Source organism: Hippoglossus hippoglossus, chromosome 16 (assembly GCF_009819705.1).
Source record: "Hippoglossus hippoglossus isolate fHipHip1 chromosome 16, fHipHip1.pri, whole genome shotgun sequence".
Classification (NCBI taxonomy): Eukaryota; Metazoa; Chordata; class Actinopteri; order Pleuronectiformes; family Pleuronectidae; genus Hippoglossus; species Hippoglossus hippoglossus.
In genome coordinates, this window is record NC_047166.1 from 6,560,341 (window position 1) to 6,576,431 (window position 16,091).

General features: G+C 43.3%; 2 protein-coding genes across 2 annotated transcripts in view; one reads left to right on the plus strand and one right to left on the minus strand.

Moving 5' to 3' along the window:
- LOC117777400 (hemicentin-1-like) overlaps window positions 1-16,091 on the plus strand; it is a 1,765,934-nt gene that overhangs the window by 1,358,511 nt on the left and 391,332 nt on the right. The gene's annotated exons all lie outside the window — the stretch shown is intronic.
- utp11 (UTP11 small subunit processome component) lies at window positions 7,921-10,174 on the minus strand. Its single transcript, XM_034612251.1, has 8 exons — window positions 9,959-10,174; window positions 9,767-9,828; window positions 9,564-9,666; window positions 9,299-9,418; window positions 8,736-8,829; window positions 8,498-8,628; window positions 8,279-8,389; window positions 7,921-8,136 (listed from the first exon to the last, which is right to left on the minus strand). The coding sequence occupies exons 1-8, from the start codon at window positions 10,016-10,018 to the stop codon at window positions 8,053-8,055; spliced, it is 765 nt and encodes a 254-aa protein (XP_034468142.1). The 5' UTR covers window positions 10,019-10,174; the 3' UTR covers window positions 7,921-8,052.

Here is a 16,091-nt window from a genome sequence, read left to right on the forward strand (position 1 = left end):
GAACCGCACATCTGAGGAACTTTACTGGTGTTTCTTCTCTTTTTGTTTAATTGTTTCTTTTATTTGCTGATACCGAAGCGCTGCCATCCACTCCTCTTCTCCTCCGACTCATTAGAAACATTAGAATAGCTGATGCTGGCAAGAAAACACATTTTGCTTCGGTCTGAAGAATATCTTTGTTCTGTTCCCAATACAAATAGAAGGAGATTTAAATATTGCTCCTCTGGTGTGCGCCTCTGTGGCTGAGCGAGCGAGGGAGGTAGAGGGAGTGAGAGTTTGAGTGTGCTGCGCGCATCTGTGTGTTGATCTGCGATTGGTTGTGCATACGAAAGGATGAAAAATAGTGTGAGCTTGCATGTGTGTGTGTGTGTGTGTGTGTGAGAGACTGGGTGTGCGTTCCCAGAGGGTATTTCTGTTTCTGGTGGGGAGTACAGTTAAAGTGAACAATAGGCAGTACTGCACTGCACCCTATGCAGCCTCATACTACAGAACGTCGACAAAAGGCAGACTAAAGCTGTGCAGCTGAAGCTGGAATTCTGCTTTACTTTTGTAAATGGTGAAAAAATGCTGTGAGCTTTTAGCCACAGAGGTCTTGAATATCAATGATTAACCTGGAGGAAGGTCCAGTAGCTGGACCGGCCTGAGGCTTTGACTTTCTATTACCTCCGCCAAGGTTGTTTTCACCCCCGTCTGTTTGTTTGTTTGTTGCTTTGTGAGCAGGATTACGCAAAATCCACTTAACCGATTTACATGAAACTTGGTGGAACAGTGGAACGGTGGGTCATGGGCCATGCAAGCCATTCAGTTTTGGGTTGATTCCTGACAAAGGGGCAGATCCATGATTTCTTTCTTTAACATGGGGAAGCATTTTTCAATACGGTCACTGTTTTCCCAGGGAACATTTCATGGATCTACATTTAACAAATGAGGCTTATTTAGGGAACTGATAGTGAAGCTTGATCGAAATTCAAGGGAACTGTTGGGCTCTGGTGGAGGTGTGTGCTCCACTGAGTGCCATTAAAACTACAGAACGGATTTACACGAAAGTCGGTGGAAGGATGAGACACCAAGAAAGAACCTGTTACTTTTTGAGGAGGAACTTTTTTCTTTAACATCGAGAGATTTCCTTAGCATTTTTTCTCACCAATTTCCCAGCGAGTGATAAATGGATCTTGATGAAAAAACGCATATTTATGGCACTGATATTTATGAGTGTGTGCAATTTGGGGCAGCTTGATTGAATTTAAGCAGACTGTTGTTGCCTTTCCGGAAGTATGCGCTCTACTAAGTGCCATTGTAATAATTAAATACTTTCATTTTCACACTGCAACAGGTGCACTGGTTGGTTTTTGTGGCCTAAGTCACTGGGATCAATGCAAAACCACGGGGGCCCAATCCAAAATTGGGGCAGTGACAAGAATTCGCTCACAAGCCGAGGAAGAAAAACGGAAGCTTAAGAGAGTTGAAATGGAAAACAACAAGAACACAAGAGAACAAAACTGAAGTAAATGCAAGGTGGAGACGTGAGAGGAGGAGGGGGAGGGAAGTGAGGCTGGAGCTGGCTACCGTTGCTCATTAGCCATGCATAGCATTTTGGCTCTTCTCCCACACCTCCTGGCTCATCATCATCGCCTGGGCTCTGGCTGCCAGCGACCCCCCCCCCCCCCCCCCCCCCCCCCTCCCCGCCCTCACCAACCATTCCTCTTTGCCCCATCCCTCCCTCCCTCCCCCTCCAGCCCCTATAATCACACCCGCAATCACAGCCCCTAATTAGGTTAATTAATTTGTATCAGCCCTTGTAGGGACTTGGCTGATGAGGCAGCCATAATAGTGTCAGCGTTGCCCCCCCCCTTCTCCTCCCACGAAAAGGAAAAGATAGAAAAAAGGGAATAAAAGATGTGATGCAAGCCTGTCTGTGACAAGACAGGACTATAAACCACGGGGTCACATTTACCTCCCCATCCTCCCCCCTCAACCCCTCTGTCAACCTCGTCTTTTCTCCCCTCTAACCCCAACACATCCCTTCCCCCCCGTGCCTGTTACTCAATAGGGGTGACACTGACACCTAAATAGTGATATACATCCCATTGTGTCACCGTGCTTTATTGTGTCCACTGGAATGAAAACATCCTGCATAATAATAATTGAGTCTGCATCTTCCCCCCCGTGACATACTTCCATGTATACAGCGGCGTGCTGTTTTGCTTGTTTGTTTACACTTTCACACTCTGTTGTGGCGTTCCAAAAGTGTGGGGGGGGGGAAAGAAAAAGTGTACGGTATGATAATGATGTTCTTGGCGGTTACGCTCTGCAGTCGTCAGAGAGACTGATCGAAGCATCGCATTACAATCAGCGGCCCTCATCGCCCCTCATCAGGCCACTGACGAACAAACTCTGATTAACACCCTGATCTGATTACTGCAATCACACAGGCTAACCACGCACAAGCACTGTCCCCCATCAGCACGCACGCACACACACACCCTCACACACACACACTCACATTCACACACCTCACTGCTGAGATTATTTTAGGCGCTCGTGCTCTCATCACACATTGTCACATAGCTAGAGAGGTAACCGTTATTAGAAAAGCAACACACTCACAGATTTGTCAATGCCTGTCCATAAAAAAAGTAGAGATTAAGATTCTGAGATTCACATGAGAGGAAAATCAGCTTTTATTAACTCACACCTATAGTATCGAACCCAGGACAGTATCTTGTGCATTTATTTCCAGAACAACACCTTCCCATGCATACGCATGAACTGGGTGCGTTCAATTGTGATGCAAGCAGACAGATGCATAAATATACACACACATACACACGCAATCTCAGGCAGACAATGACACGGGGAGGCTTCGAGACAAGGACAGATCCGGTAGTTAAAGCGTAATGAACACGTCCCCGAGGCGCGCGCCTGGCATTCCCCTGAATGATGGACTGACAGTAATACCGGGGCAGATGGGTGCGCTCCACGCCCTGTTCAACACCACACACACACACACACACACACACACACACACACACACACACACACACACACACACACAAACACACACAAACACACATGTACACACCCTCCCCCTGGTATATTCTGTCCCTCTCTCCTGCAGAGAGATACCCCCTGTAGGTCTGATGTGGAGGGGGGGTACCAAGGGTGCTGTGTATGTGTGTGTGTACGTGTGCACCTAGAGGCAGGGGGCACAAGTATGAGGCCCCCCGTCATGATTTAGGCTCCCATGCAAATTTAATCAATTCGAGTACCTCTCGCCAGCCAGGGCTCATTAGCGGCAATTTAAAAAGAGGGCTCTGTGATCCCCACCTCGGTGCACGAGCCAGACGTTCAACTCCAGCACACACACAGATATAAGATACACACAAACACACAAAAAACGCACGCACGTCAGGGGCACTGTCAAGGCTGTAAAGATTTTCCTTCAGACGTCTTCCCCCTGGCATGGAGAGAGAGACCCTGCCTGCACGCCAGTCACCCCCCACCCCCCTTTCCTCCCCCTTTTCTGTCCCTCCTCTCTATCCACTACTTCAAAAGCCCCATGACACCCAGCTTCAAGTTAAAGGAGTGAGGGATCCTAAGATAAAGACGACCTCTCATCTCCCAACCCCCTCCTATTCTGAGACACCCTCCCAACACTCAAACCCCAGGCCACCTCTCTCTCTGTCTCTCTGTCTCTCTCTCGTCTCCCCACCTCTCACTCTCCAGCTCTCTATAATTGGAGGATCGATTAGTGCATCCTTAACCTCGGCTCTGTACGCTGGCTCTGGAGTGGGGCAGAGTTGTGCTGGTGAATGAGGTGGGTAGAGGTGCAGCACCTGTTTTGCGAGGCTCGAGTGTCAGGTTAAAGCCATGTGGGGGGGGGGGGACAGTGGCGTGTGACCGGTTTCTTTTCAGCATCATCTGATAATAGAGAAACAGGTTCAAAACAACCTGCAAGTGCTCAAAAGTAAGTAAATGAGTGAGTGTTGTTACAACTCTGGATAATGACTATACACTGTCAATGGTTTTCATTGGGGACTTTACACATGTGGGTCCGTTTCTACTGTATGAGACAGTTTAAGAAAGAAGTTTTTATTGTTTGAATAAAGCACCAAAAATACATTTTGTATTTTTTATATCACAAAACCTTGGCAAATAAAACCAAATCTATGTATATGTCAGTACCATTTGTGGTAAATCAGATTTGTTGATGTTTGTATTTGTAATCTGTGTGAAAAGATATTTTAAATAATCAATTCCCTCGGAAAAATTAAATAAAGCTATTGCTGTCAAGTAGAAAACTCCTTTAGTAATTTCTCAAGGTTTAACTTTGCTGTATCTGACACCTCGTGCTGCTTAATTAAAAAAACAGAGCAATGTATAAACCGCTATTATGTTCAAATAAACTTATTACAAAACACTTATTACAAAATTCTCCAAAATACCTAAACTCAGAGAACAAAGCTCCATTTATTGTACACGTTCTTAACCAGGCTGCACTTTCCCTCTCAGTTCCTACACATCGAGGTTAATGTCATACCCTGCAGCTGTGTGACAACCACACAGCCCTCCACGTCCAACTCCTCCATTTCAAAAACGACTGTTTGTTAGCGAACCTCCAGGGTCATTAACTTTAGAGATGGGGACAGGATGGCCTGTGCGAGTCGTCAAATGAATTACGAGGCTTTTGACAATAGAGGAATGCCTGTCTGTATCTTTAAAATCAGAGGGTCGCCCACTGCCCACCCCTGAGCCCTGCCTCTGCGCCCCGGCATAAGAGTCCTGTTGCCGGGGGGGGGGGGAATGAAAGGCGAGCTTGAGGAGGAACAGTGGCGCGTCTATGCTCGGGTTGCACAGTCAGATAGGGGTCCCGGAACTGCGCACACAGTGTTTTGACCCCTGGGCTCTCCTCCACGACCTCCACCCCCTCCGCTTATGGATGCTGGGCCCGAGGGTCCCGATACAGGCACGCTCTCTCAGTGGTGTGACGCAGTAGCAGAGGGCAGGGAGGGTGAGAGGAAGGCGTAAGGATGTGGGGAGGGAGGGAGGGAGGGAGAGCTGGCAGAGGACGCTCTTTGACTGCTCACAACAGAACTCTGACGTGAATGGTGAACAGTGAAATGCCAGCGACGGACCAGTGAGGCAGGCGTGTGTGACTTTCAGTGAAATGCTCTATGTTTACTAAAATTGTTCACTACATTTAGACACATCCTCGTTAGAACTGCTGTTAGTTTGAGATGAAAACATCCACCATCGCTCTCTTCTTGTTTTGGCCCATCGCGAGTTGTTGGCTCACCTCCGCTCTGGTCAGCAGTGTTTGGGCCAAGGCCTCTGGTCCCTCTCTTACAGCCCCCTCCACCTTTCACTGTGTCTGGTGACATTTACGCCTGGCTCCCTCTCTTCCCTCTTCCCCTCCAGTGGCTCCCAGGAGAGGCTGATGGATGGGCCCTGTTTATGAAGCTGCTGCCACCACAATGATCAATCAAGCCTGGGTCACTATGATTCCCTGCTGGGCGCCAGGCCTTCAGTCTATTTCACACTATAATCTCAGGGAAGTAATCACACAATCAGTGTGTTAGTGCTCACTTCATGCACATGCATGATCACACAGAGGTTGAGGGAGAAAATCTGCAAAATAAGACTTGTTTTCTTTATCTGAAATATGAAGTCTTGACTCAGTGATTAGGGTTAATGACATGAGGGTCAACTACAGTTGGCCTTATAGTGACAGTTAAACCCAGGGTCTTCTTACAGCGGGGCATCAGACCTAATCCTTGCTCCAACATGCCACTAACAAACTAATCAGCATAAGCGCACGATCCCCGATTACGCCAAGACCGAGGCGATGAGGCGGAGGGTCTTGAGAGATGTGAAGAAACCCTCATTGGCCTTTTCCACGGAAGATATTTTGACATGTCAGAGTAGGAACAAGAAAATAAAACCTAGTATATGGTTGGACCATGTTTGGTTGATGTCTGAAGGTGAGAACCAGGTTAAATTTGTAGAGCGCTTGTTGCTGCACAATCAGAAACACTGTAAATAATAAAATAAATGGATGGATTCCATGTAGCTGCGTCAGTTTCTGGGTCCTGGTATTGTCCCTGTTGTGTCACTGTCATTAATACTGGGACTCCTGAATAGAACAGAGCCATTGATGATGTTAATACTATTTCCTTGCTTCTTCTACTGTGCAGAAGAAAACAGCCTGTAGCTTCAGTGCACAGTGAAGTAGACTGTATATGAGCAGTGCCTTGGTTAATTACCTGATGATCTGTGACAGAACGAGCATCACATACACAAGAGTGAGAATAAACTTTATAAAGTGACACGGCAGTAACAACAGTTTCATGGCTCTCTCAGGGGAGCCTTTGAACAGAGGTGTGTGTCTGCACAGATGCAGCTAGTAAAATGAATAATTGGTAGTTGGGATTAAAGTGAGCTAATGATCGAGCATTGACAATATTATTATTACCAACGTTTGCTAACTGACACCTAAATCCTGGTTCATTTTATTAGCTGCAGCTGTGTGTACCCTGCTGTGACATATGAAAAGGGTCTGTAGGAGGTGTGTGCTGAATCCTAAGTCAAGGGCAGCTACAAAGGTGTGTCCTTCAGAGGCTCTTCTGCATGTGCCACCACCACAACAATGGATTTGTGTGCCTCATGTCAATATGAAAGGAAAAACAGTCGTGTTTATCAGAGTTAAGATACTGGGGGGAAAAAAACTGGCAAAAACCAGGAAAATATGACATTCAATTTCATGAACAGTATAAGATGTGATGTTAACGATTTAAATTCCACTGGTTATATACTAAGCCAAGAGAATAAATGTCCATATATTATTTATAGGGCGGCACAGTGGTTAGAACCTCTCAGCAAGAAGGTTCCCAGTTCGTATCCCCCGATTCGGCAGGTACATGTGTCCTCCCCATGTCTGTGGGCTTCCTCCCAGTCCAAACACGTGCAGGTTGGGGTTAGGTTAATTGGAGACTACATGGACTGTAGGTGTGAACGGTGCCTGTTTGCCCTGTGATGCTCTGGTGACCTATAGGATGTTACCCTGCCTCTCGCCCAATAGGAGCTGCATCGAGAGGATAAGCAGTGTAGATTATGGATGGATATTATTTATCAATTTTTCTTATATAATAGCTGTTAACAAGACTAAACAGCTAAGTTAATACTTGGCCTCTAGTATATGAAACTTAGTGGGTTGCATCTTTTGGCCACAGGTTCATGAAAACGAATCACACACGAACACATTTCTGTGACTAATGCGGTGACATGTTGATGAGGAAGACGGAATCCAACATTCATAATCTTACATGTGTTCGACTGTGGAAAATGGCGGGCTGACTCAGACTGAGGGCTGGTGAAGTTGTTAGAGGACTGAACCTCTTTTGTAGCTTTGAAATGAAACGTCGCTGTCCTTTAAAAACAGGTTTGAAATTGGGGTCCAGCATCGCAGTCCACTACCTTCCACAGCAGGGACCAGTTGGTGATTCACACCAACACTGAACACATCAATGTCAACTCATATAAAACGTAACAACCGCAATTTTAACTCTAATGTCAAACAGTGGGTCATGTCTATAACTCTTGAAATCCGGCTTAGTCTATTTACTGCAAGTTCCAGTGTCTTCAGCCATCGATATATTTATTTCAGCCCGTGTCATAAAGAACACTAATGCCACCTACTGGTTAAAGAGTAAAATACAACAGCTGGCCAGAGCGTGTACCACATCCTGAGTTCAAATTCAGCCTGAGGCCTCTTTGACAAATCACTGCCGTTTCTCTTTGTTTTTTTACATCTCTCTCCCCCCACAGGCAAAAAACCTCACAAAATGTAAACTCCACAAACTGCTTTTGTCCCAAAAAGAGTTCAACCCCAAGTTATCTGTGAGTCAAGAAACCACATCAACCTGCGTGTTCTTCTCGTATTTATTATTTGTAACAAACTAAAAAAGGTTTGGATAAATATGTACAAGATTACACAGGGTCAGCAAAAATTGAGGAAAAGGAGAAATGTCATTAGGAAGGTTGATGATTCCCGTCTCAGCGTTTCCTCTTGGTCTCAAACTTGTAAATAGCTGCAGAATTGGTCGTCTCTCTTTTCACTTTCACTTTTTTAGTCTTATCCTGGTACGCAGGGGAGATAAAAGAAATATTATTAAATATAATAAATAGATTAAATAAATAAAAATTGATTTTCAAATGCAACCTCCAAAGGATACAGCCCTTAAACGGTGATTGTAATTAAGAACCATCTCCGTCTCCTCACCTGCAGATCCTTGCGTGTCTGGATCTTCTGGCTGATGACAAACAGTTTCTTTTCTCTGTCAATCCTCTGGGAAAGCATCTTATACTGGTTCTTCCTGTGCCGGGCGAACTTCTACAGGTGCAACAAGGAGAAAACATGAACCATCGGTTGATTGAGCTGAAGAACGTGTGGACTTTTCTAGTTGTGTTTGTGTGATCTGCCTTCATGACAAACACCGACCTGCACAATGCGATTCTTTACAGGTCCCTGGACGCTCTTAGTCTCCAGGGTCTCCAGAGTCGGCCGGTTGTACACTCGGTCCACCAGCCCAGGAACAGTGTTGAGGTGGGTTGCCAGGTCAAATGACTCCACTGAGGGAAAAACAAACATTAAACTCTGTGACCTCAAACCTGTGGCAACACGTGAGGATAAAGACATTATCAATACATTATCTATCATAGATACATTTTTTATTTACCTTCCTTCTTGGAATCCACAAAAAATGTGTGCTTGTTTTTCTGTTTGCTGTCTGCGTCCAGGAGGTGGAGCTCTGCTTTCATCCTCTCGATTTTCTGAAAGCAAATGATAAAGATTATGAAAGAAACAACACACACATCTGTAATTTCTAATGTTTCATAATGCACAACTGTTCCAGCTGCTTGAAAACTCAGCAACAAATAACGACCCAAAGCACAACTAGTATCATTTCAAGGCTAGCCTAAATTTTACTGGAGTTTTGAGGCTGATGCTAATTCATTTTAATAAAAACCAGAGACATAAAGAAAAACATTAATGGAAATCCCTTAGATTCATTTTTAAAGAATATGAACTATTATAGAGTGCAGTTTACAGGTACAAAATAAACTAGCCAGTGCTCTCTGGTGGACAAACTATGTCATGGAGTTAGTTTTTCTGATAAATAAAAGTGACAGCAACTTGGAAAGTTGTTGTTGTTGTGACCATAATCAATGAGTTCTTTTGTTCCAGATTAAAAAATGACTTGAATTTGTGCATGATCCACAACAGAGAAAATAAACTCACCTTAACCTCTGCAACCCTCTTCATCTCCACATATCTGATGTCCTGCGTCTTCATCATTTTCTTCTGCTCCTCTGTCACCTCCACCTCCTCCGTGGCTTTTGTGGCTACGTGAACTCCATCCTGCCACCGAACAAGGTTTACACATTAAAAACCCATGCACAGTGTAATATGCAGAGACAGAGAGAGAGGGGTGTGTGTATTGTGTTAGAATTGTTGTTTGACAAAGATACAAACCATGTTGCTGTGATCTTGGCTTTGATCTCACCTGCAGCTTTGAGTTGATCATGTTAAAGTAGAACTCATCCGGGTTCTTCTCCAGAGCTTTCTTCCGCAGAGCAGAGATCGTGTTTTTTTTCTTGTGGTAGTCACTATAATATCACAGACAACACAATGTTTACCACTCACACACATGAGGCAGATCTAGAACCTGTAAACACAGAACCCATCACGATCTGTGGGAGAACTCACTCTGCACGGAGCTTGTAGTCCTTCTTCTTCTCCAGGAGTCCCAAGTGTTTCCTGGCACCAGGCTGGTGGAAGAGAAATGCTGCATGTTAGACACGTGTTAAACATTCAGGACAGTATTCATTGATGAAGGACGAATGTTTAAACTGTAACAGCATCATGTGGCTAACGCTAACAACACACGGAGGCGCTCACCTGAGATCTTTCATGGTGGTTCCTCTGTCGGGACTTCAGCGCCTTCCTGAACGAAGACATGTTTGGAAGAAATGTCCCCCGAGCTCAACAACGACGAATGTTTCAGTGAGAGCAGATAAACGTGACTTTGTGTGTGTTTTAAAAAGACACAAACACACAGACACAACTCGGACCTGCTGCTTCCCCGGTGCCTGAGACACGTGGCTTCCTGTCCGGGTCTCACAGTTGATTTTCATTTCCGTTCCGCAGATTCGCTCCTCGACTCAAAACTGAAAACGTCACAAAACTAATGAGCCTGGTTTGATTAATATTATTAGAATATTCCATTATTAGTTTTTTATTTCAAACTGAAGGATTATGAGTCGTTTTTCGATCAAATAAAAATGCTTTGAATTTTATGCTGCGGGGTGTAAAGGCGCCAAAACACACCAGGGGGCGATGTTGCACAGATAAAAAAAAAATAGAGATGTTTGTAATGCACATTGCACTTTCCACACAAACATCCAAAACAGCATTAGAAAGTAGAGTCATCGTAAAAGTATAAATGCAGAAGTGGAAAATTTAAATTATGTTTTGTATGTAAAGTACCGAACTGAACTGAACTTAGCTATCGAACAAACAATATTTATGTTTCCTCATGTTGTTTTTAACTTCTACAGATATTTCACAGAGGAAATGGGCACTTTTACGGCTCTGCATTTATTTAACAACTGTAGAGTTCTAGTTATTTTGGAGATTAAGATTTTAATCTAAAAATATTCAAAGGAATAATAAAACACTTAAACTCAAATTATACTGCTGTTGAATTGACTTGTTGTCAGTTCAACAATGTGCAAAGTAGTTACACGAAATTGCCCCTCACTACTTTAAACTACTTAATGTCATGCATTAGTCATGTTAATCCACAAATAACATACACAGGAGCCACCCTGCTGAATAACCATGACTGTAAGTGCACGCATGAGCATTACATGTAATAAATATATGTTTATACTGTTATAGGCCACATTTACTTAAGTAAATGAACATTACACGTGTTCCACCACTGGTGTTATGTTAGTGAATCATTTAGAAATGAATATAGGCCTGCACGGATGAACATTACAATAACATTTGAACAAGTTAATCGCCCAATTTCCTTAACATTGTTTTTGATCTAATAACTTCATGTCATTTCAGTTCAAAGACATTTGGCTTCAAATATTCAAGTCCACAGTGCACACTCCAAATCATTCTGCTCATTTTAATGAGGGCCTCTGTTTGCCAGAGTGCACACTTAACACTAATTGGTAACAAGTTTATGTTTCGACAACTTGGACATTTACTGCACACTTCCGCTCAGGTTCCAGACCCTGTTTTGATTTGTGTCCAATAGACCTCTTAGAACACACACACACACACACACACACACACACACACACACACACACACACACACACACACACACACACACACACACACACACACACACACACACACACACACACACACATACACAAACTCAGAGAGGAAATTAAAAGCAACCCTGTCATTTGAACTCAAATATTTTGTTGTTTGTATGTCACAGACAATAAAGAAGAAAGAGAGACAAACAAAGTACAGTATTACAGGGACCTGGACGATGGGGGGAGGGGGGGGAGAGTATCCACCTCCCTAACATGATTTTCTGGGAAGAAAAGAGCCAAAGACAAAGCCGCAGCGGCACCAGTCCCTTAATCTCACCCAGACTCTGCGCTCTTTGTGGATGTGAGAAGAAGCCAGCAGGACAGAGAGTTATATTCCACTAAACAGCCATTTTTCCCCCCATGGCACCTCGCTATCCCCGCTGCAACCGCAAGGAATTTGTTTTATATGTGTGAGATTTGCCTGGCATGCAGAATGTTTTGCGGGTGATGAGACCCATGAATGGGATCAGTGTTTCCACATTATGTCACTGGCTTGTTTATCAGTCTGATGGCTAATGACCCCGATTCCTGTGAAGGTTTCAGCCCAAGGCCCGACTGGTCCACCCCCCCCCCCCCCCCGCCACACTAACTTGTGTTTAACTAGGCAAACACGGTCGGCGGCTTGATTCCGAGTTGATGGGTTAAATGTCTGCGTGCTGACTTACTGGGCTGCGTGCTGTTTAATTCATGTGAGTGTTTATCATTACAAGTGAAATGCCTGGTGCCACGGTGGGGGTAAATACTACTTTGGAGATCCGGGGCGCGTAACAAGCTGATGCAAGAGCAGAAGGACAAGAGGTTGTGGGTTTGTTCAGGGTCAGCAATGGAGGAATGCCCTTGTGGGACAGATGCAGAGCCGTTTGGTTTTCTAATATGACCCCGTAAAAATAACACTGCTGACATATTGTAAGACTGCGGCACTTGGGCTGAGCTCAGGGCTTTGGTATGTCTCCTCTGACCATGGTTGGTCCTCGTCTGCAGCGAGCCGCCAGGCCAGCCCTGTCCAAAAATGCATGAGCTAGTCCTTCCTCCTGTGTGATTATTTAGTTGCATCCCCTAAACTTTATAAAAGGGTTTTAAAAAACAACAGCAGATAGATTCAGATGTCAGCCTGTTAAGTCATTACTGGCAGTGGTGAAACGTAGCGGAATGTCTGCACATATATGTTGTACTTGGGGTAAAAGTTTGAGGTACTTCTACTTGACTTACTTCGATTTTCCTGGGGATTTTTACTTGTATTCCACTACATTTTTGAATAGGTGATATGAATATTAGATGGATGTTCTATGGACAGTTTAGTTTACTTCAATCCAGTTTAGTCTAGATATCAGGAGCGGTTCACAGAACAGCTGTTGAGCCAGAGTTAGCTCCACACAGCTCCTTTCATCTGTCGTCCCTGGGACAGGAAAATGTAAAACACATAACAGTACAACAATTAACAGCAAACAGCTGGCGAGATGAACAAACAGCACATCACATATAAAACATGGCCGTCTCTGTGTTAGAAAACAGCTCTAAAAGTCAATGATCACATGACTTGTCTCAAACATTCGTCCTCTGATATGGTTTGAGTTCCATTTTCCTGCTGCTCTCACTGAGAATGCTGTATTTAATAAGTTTTCCACCGCTGGTCACCTCCTAACATCCCCCTCTGCTTCGTGTTGCCTGGTTCCCAGCTGTGACAATAGGTGCACTCCTGGGTGGGATTCTCACCATAGTGACCTGAACCACAAAACTCTTGTAAAACAAAAAAAATGTCTGTAATTAAGTGCCAGTGTACGTTGCTTATTTTCCCTGCTTGAGTTTTGAGAGTGTATATGGTCGCGTGGCCCGTTTAATACCCTCGACAGTCACAGCAGTGAAGTGTTGAGAAGTGGACGGCTTTCAGATGAGGCTCAATATACCTCAAGTGCACTGTAAAAAAGCTCTTATCGCCAAACATCATCAAAGGGTTCTTACAGTTGATGGTGTTTCGATAGACTGTTTTGAGTTGATCTTTAAAAGGCAGCGCACAATTTCACGTGTCCCTGCAGAATCCAAAGCTACTAATGTATTTTATCTATGTATATCCTGGATCTTTAAAATTATACAATCGCAAAACATGCCACAAATTCCACTCACCATTGCGTATGTGGAGAACACAGAGGCTTACTGTTAGAGGTCATACACAGCAGTTAAATTGGGACTTTTAATAATGTAATTGCTTCATTGGTCGGCTGTTCAGTGTCATGACGCCCATTAGAGCTAATCTCACTCAGGTGTTCCCAAACCACATTTGCACTCGCTCCAAGAAAAAGACGTCAAGGTTTACAGTGCTTAGCACGATTTTAAATTTCATTTGGCAGAGCATGACAGTGTTTTTACAGTTTCCATTCTGACGGCCTCATACTTTGAGCTGATAACTCGGTTAACCCCCATTACCTTTAAACTTGTTTTTCCAAAGAAAGACAGAGAGACGTTTCATGGTAAAGACAAAAAAGAACACCTTTAAACAGCGAGCCAGTCATCAGGCCATGTCTCCCATGATGAATTGACAGGCATCTATCCTCTAATTTGTTGAAAGCACTCCGACGGGACCACGCCTCAGAGTGTAAAATTAGAATTTATAATTATGGTGTTGTGGGAAACAGAGGGGTCAGACAGGATGTCATCTTATCTACCGTATGTGTTTGATGGATCATCAGGCAGACAACGTTTGACTTTTAAAAGTTTGTTCTGTTTCCAATCTGAGCTATTTCAATAATTGTGAAATAAAATGAATATTGAAGACATTGTATCTCTAATTTGTATTTGTTTCCGTGTAGCATCGCGTTTACATGAATACATTGCAGAAATATGGATGTGGATGAGTGTATAAGTAACTGGGCTGAGGAGCAGAAATCAGACATCTAGTTTACTGTATAAACACTATATACTCAACTCCAACGGGTTAAAAATGTTATACTTTAGTTTTTATGTACTAGATTAAACAAATGTGTTGAGCCTTCTTTCAAGTCTTTGTACTAATCTTTGCTAATCAGGTCCTGGCTCGATAGGCTCCAACACAGACGAGGGAACAGGAAGTGAGTGCATCACCAAATATTTTCAATCAACATCTTTAATTGTTCCAGGACAGAATTGGTTTTATTTGGAGTTTTTGGGAAATGCTGAATTCTTGTAATATTCATGTAAGAACAACACAGTATTTCATATCATATGAGTCACACTCTATCATTAGTCTGCTTGAGTCACGGCAGATAGGACTGAAAACCCAAACCACACCAGTGCATGGTGACTGGTGAACCACTCTGAAACCTGAAATGACGAGACGCAGGAAAACACTGCCATTTATCACACAGGGTGGTACCTCTGTCAACAGTGCTGTGGTTAAATGTACTGATTAACAGCAGTGACTCAAGTGATCAGATTCAAGGTTCGTTCTCCGTGTGACGACACAGCAGCCAGCTGCATTCAGGGCAATGTGGCGCCCACTTGTTGAGTCATGACAGAAGTGAAACATTAGAACTGGAGAAAGGAGCCACACCGTAAAATAGGGAATTGAAATCTGACAGCTGCGTTGGTCTTTACACAGTTTGGTAATGTCAGGGCCGTCAAAGGATAATTAACAAAGGGAATTTTAGAGCAAAGTATAATTTCACCAATGCAATGCTCAAACATTTACATATAAACCCTCCATTAGAACCCAAGAGTCACTTCAATGGCAAAATATTGAATTACAACAGCTCGGGGGACATTTATCCTGCTAATTATTGATCAGCTGGTATGAACAGTTTTATTTTTGATATCATCTTCAGCCACATGACCCAGGCCTGTCTGAATCTGATATTTATTTTACCTTCACTACACCAACAGGACCTATTATTAGTTTTTAACATTTTACTGCCTTTCAGTGGTAGTAAAGTTGAAAGTCTGCCCTAAAGCCTAATTTTTCTTTCAGTACATGACCTCATACTGATTCAGAGGAGAAACTCCCTTATGTAATAATTGTAAAAGCTAAATTATTGCACAATTTTCACCATTTTAACGGAGCTGTAAGTTAGGAAATAAGCATTATTTTGAAATTGATTCTGTTCACAGGAACTTGCAAAAAAACGGGGAAAAGTTTTAAAAGTGAAAATTTGAAACTTGGGTATTTGTGTCATAAAATATGTTGAACTTCTGAGTTACCTCTCCTACATGGTTATGTTTTCGCCTTTGCTTGTTTTCTTTCTTTGTCTGTCTTTCGGCAGGATTACTCAAAAGTTATGAACTGATATACATTCAGTTTTGTGGAGGGTCGGCAACAACCCATCTCATTTTGAGCGGAATTTTCGGATTTGGTTGATTGATTGATTGATTTATTCATCAGTTGAAATTTCCAAAATAAGAGCCCAAAGAAGCAAATAAATGGGCTAAACTCAATCAATCAATGAATCAAGTTATATTTGTACTGCCCATATTCTTAAATCACAATTTGTCTCATAGGGTTTATCAAGGTGCAACTTCCTCTGTTCTTAACCATCAAAAAACTTCCTTACTCTGAACTTATATGGAAAAACAAGCTTGGCCTGTAAACCAATGGTCACCTTTAACACATAAGTAAATTAAAATACTTTGACTCTACAGCAGATCAGGAGCCTGCTGCCACTAATGCATGAACTTCTCTCTGGGCTCGTTTGAAGTCACTGGAGAGAGAGAGAGAGAGAGAG

Bases quoted from the DNA above. Each gene is read 5' to 3' on its own strand.
- utp11 (XM_034612251.1), bottom strand. From the start codon at position 10,018: ATGTCTTCGTTCAGGAAGGCGCTGAAGTCCCGACAGAGGAACCACCAT. The intron at 9,829-9,958 runs GTGAGCGCCTCC...CTCTTCCACCAG, and splicing joins ACCACCATGAAAGATCTCAG to CCTGGTGCCAGGAAACACTT. The intron at 9,667-9,766 runs GTGAGTTCTCCC...GTGATATTATAG, and splicing joins GACTACAAGCTCCGTGCAGA to TGACTACCACAAGAAAAAAA.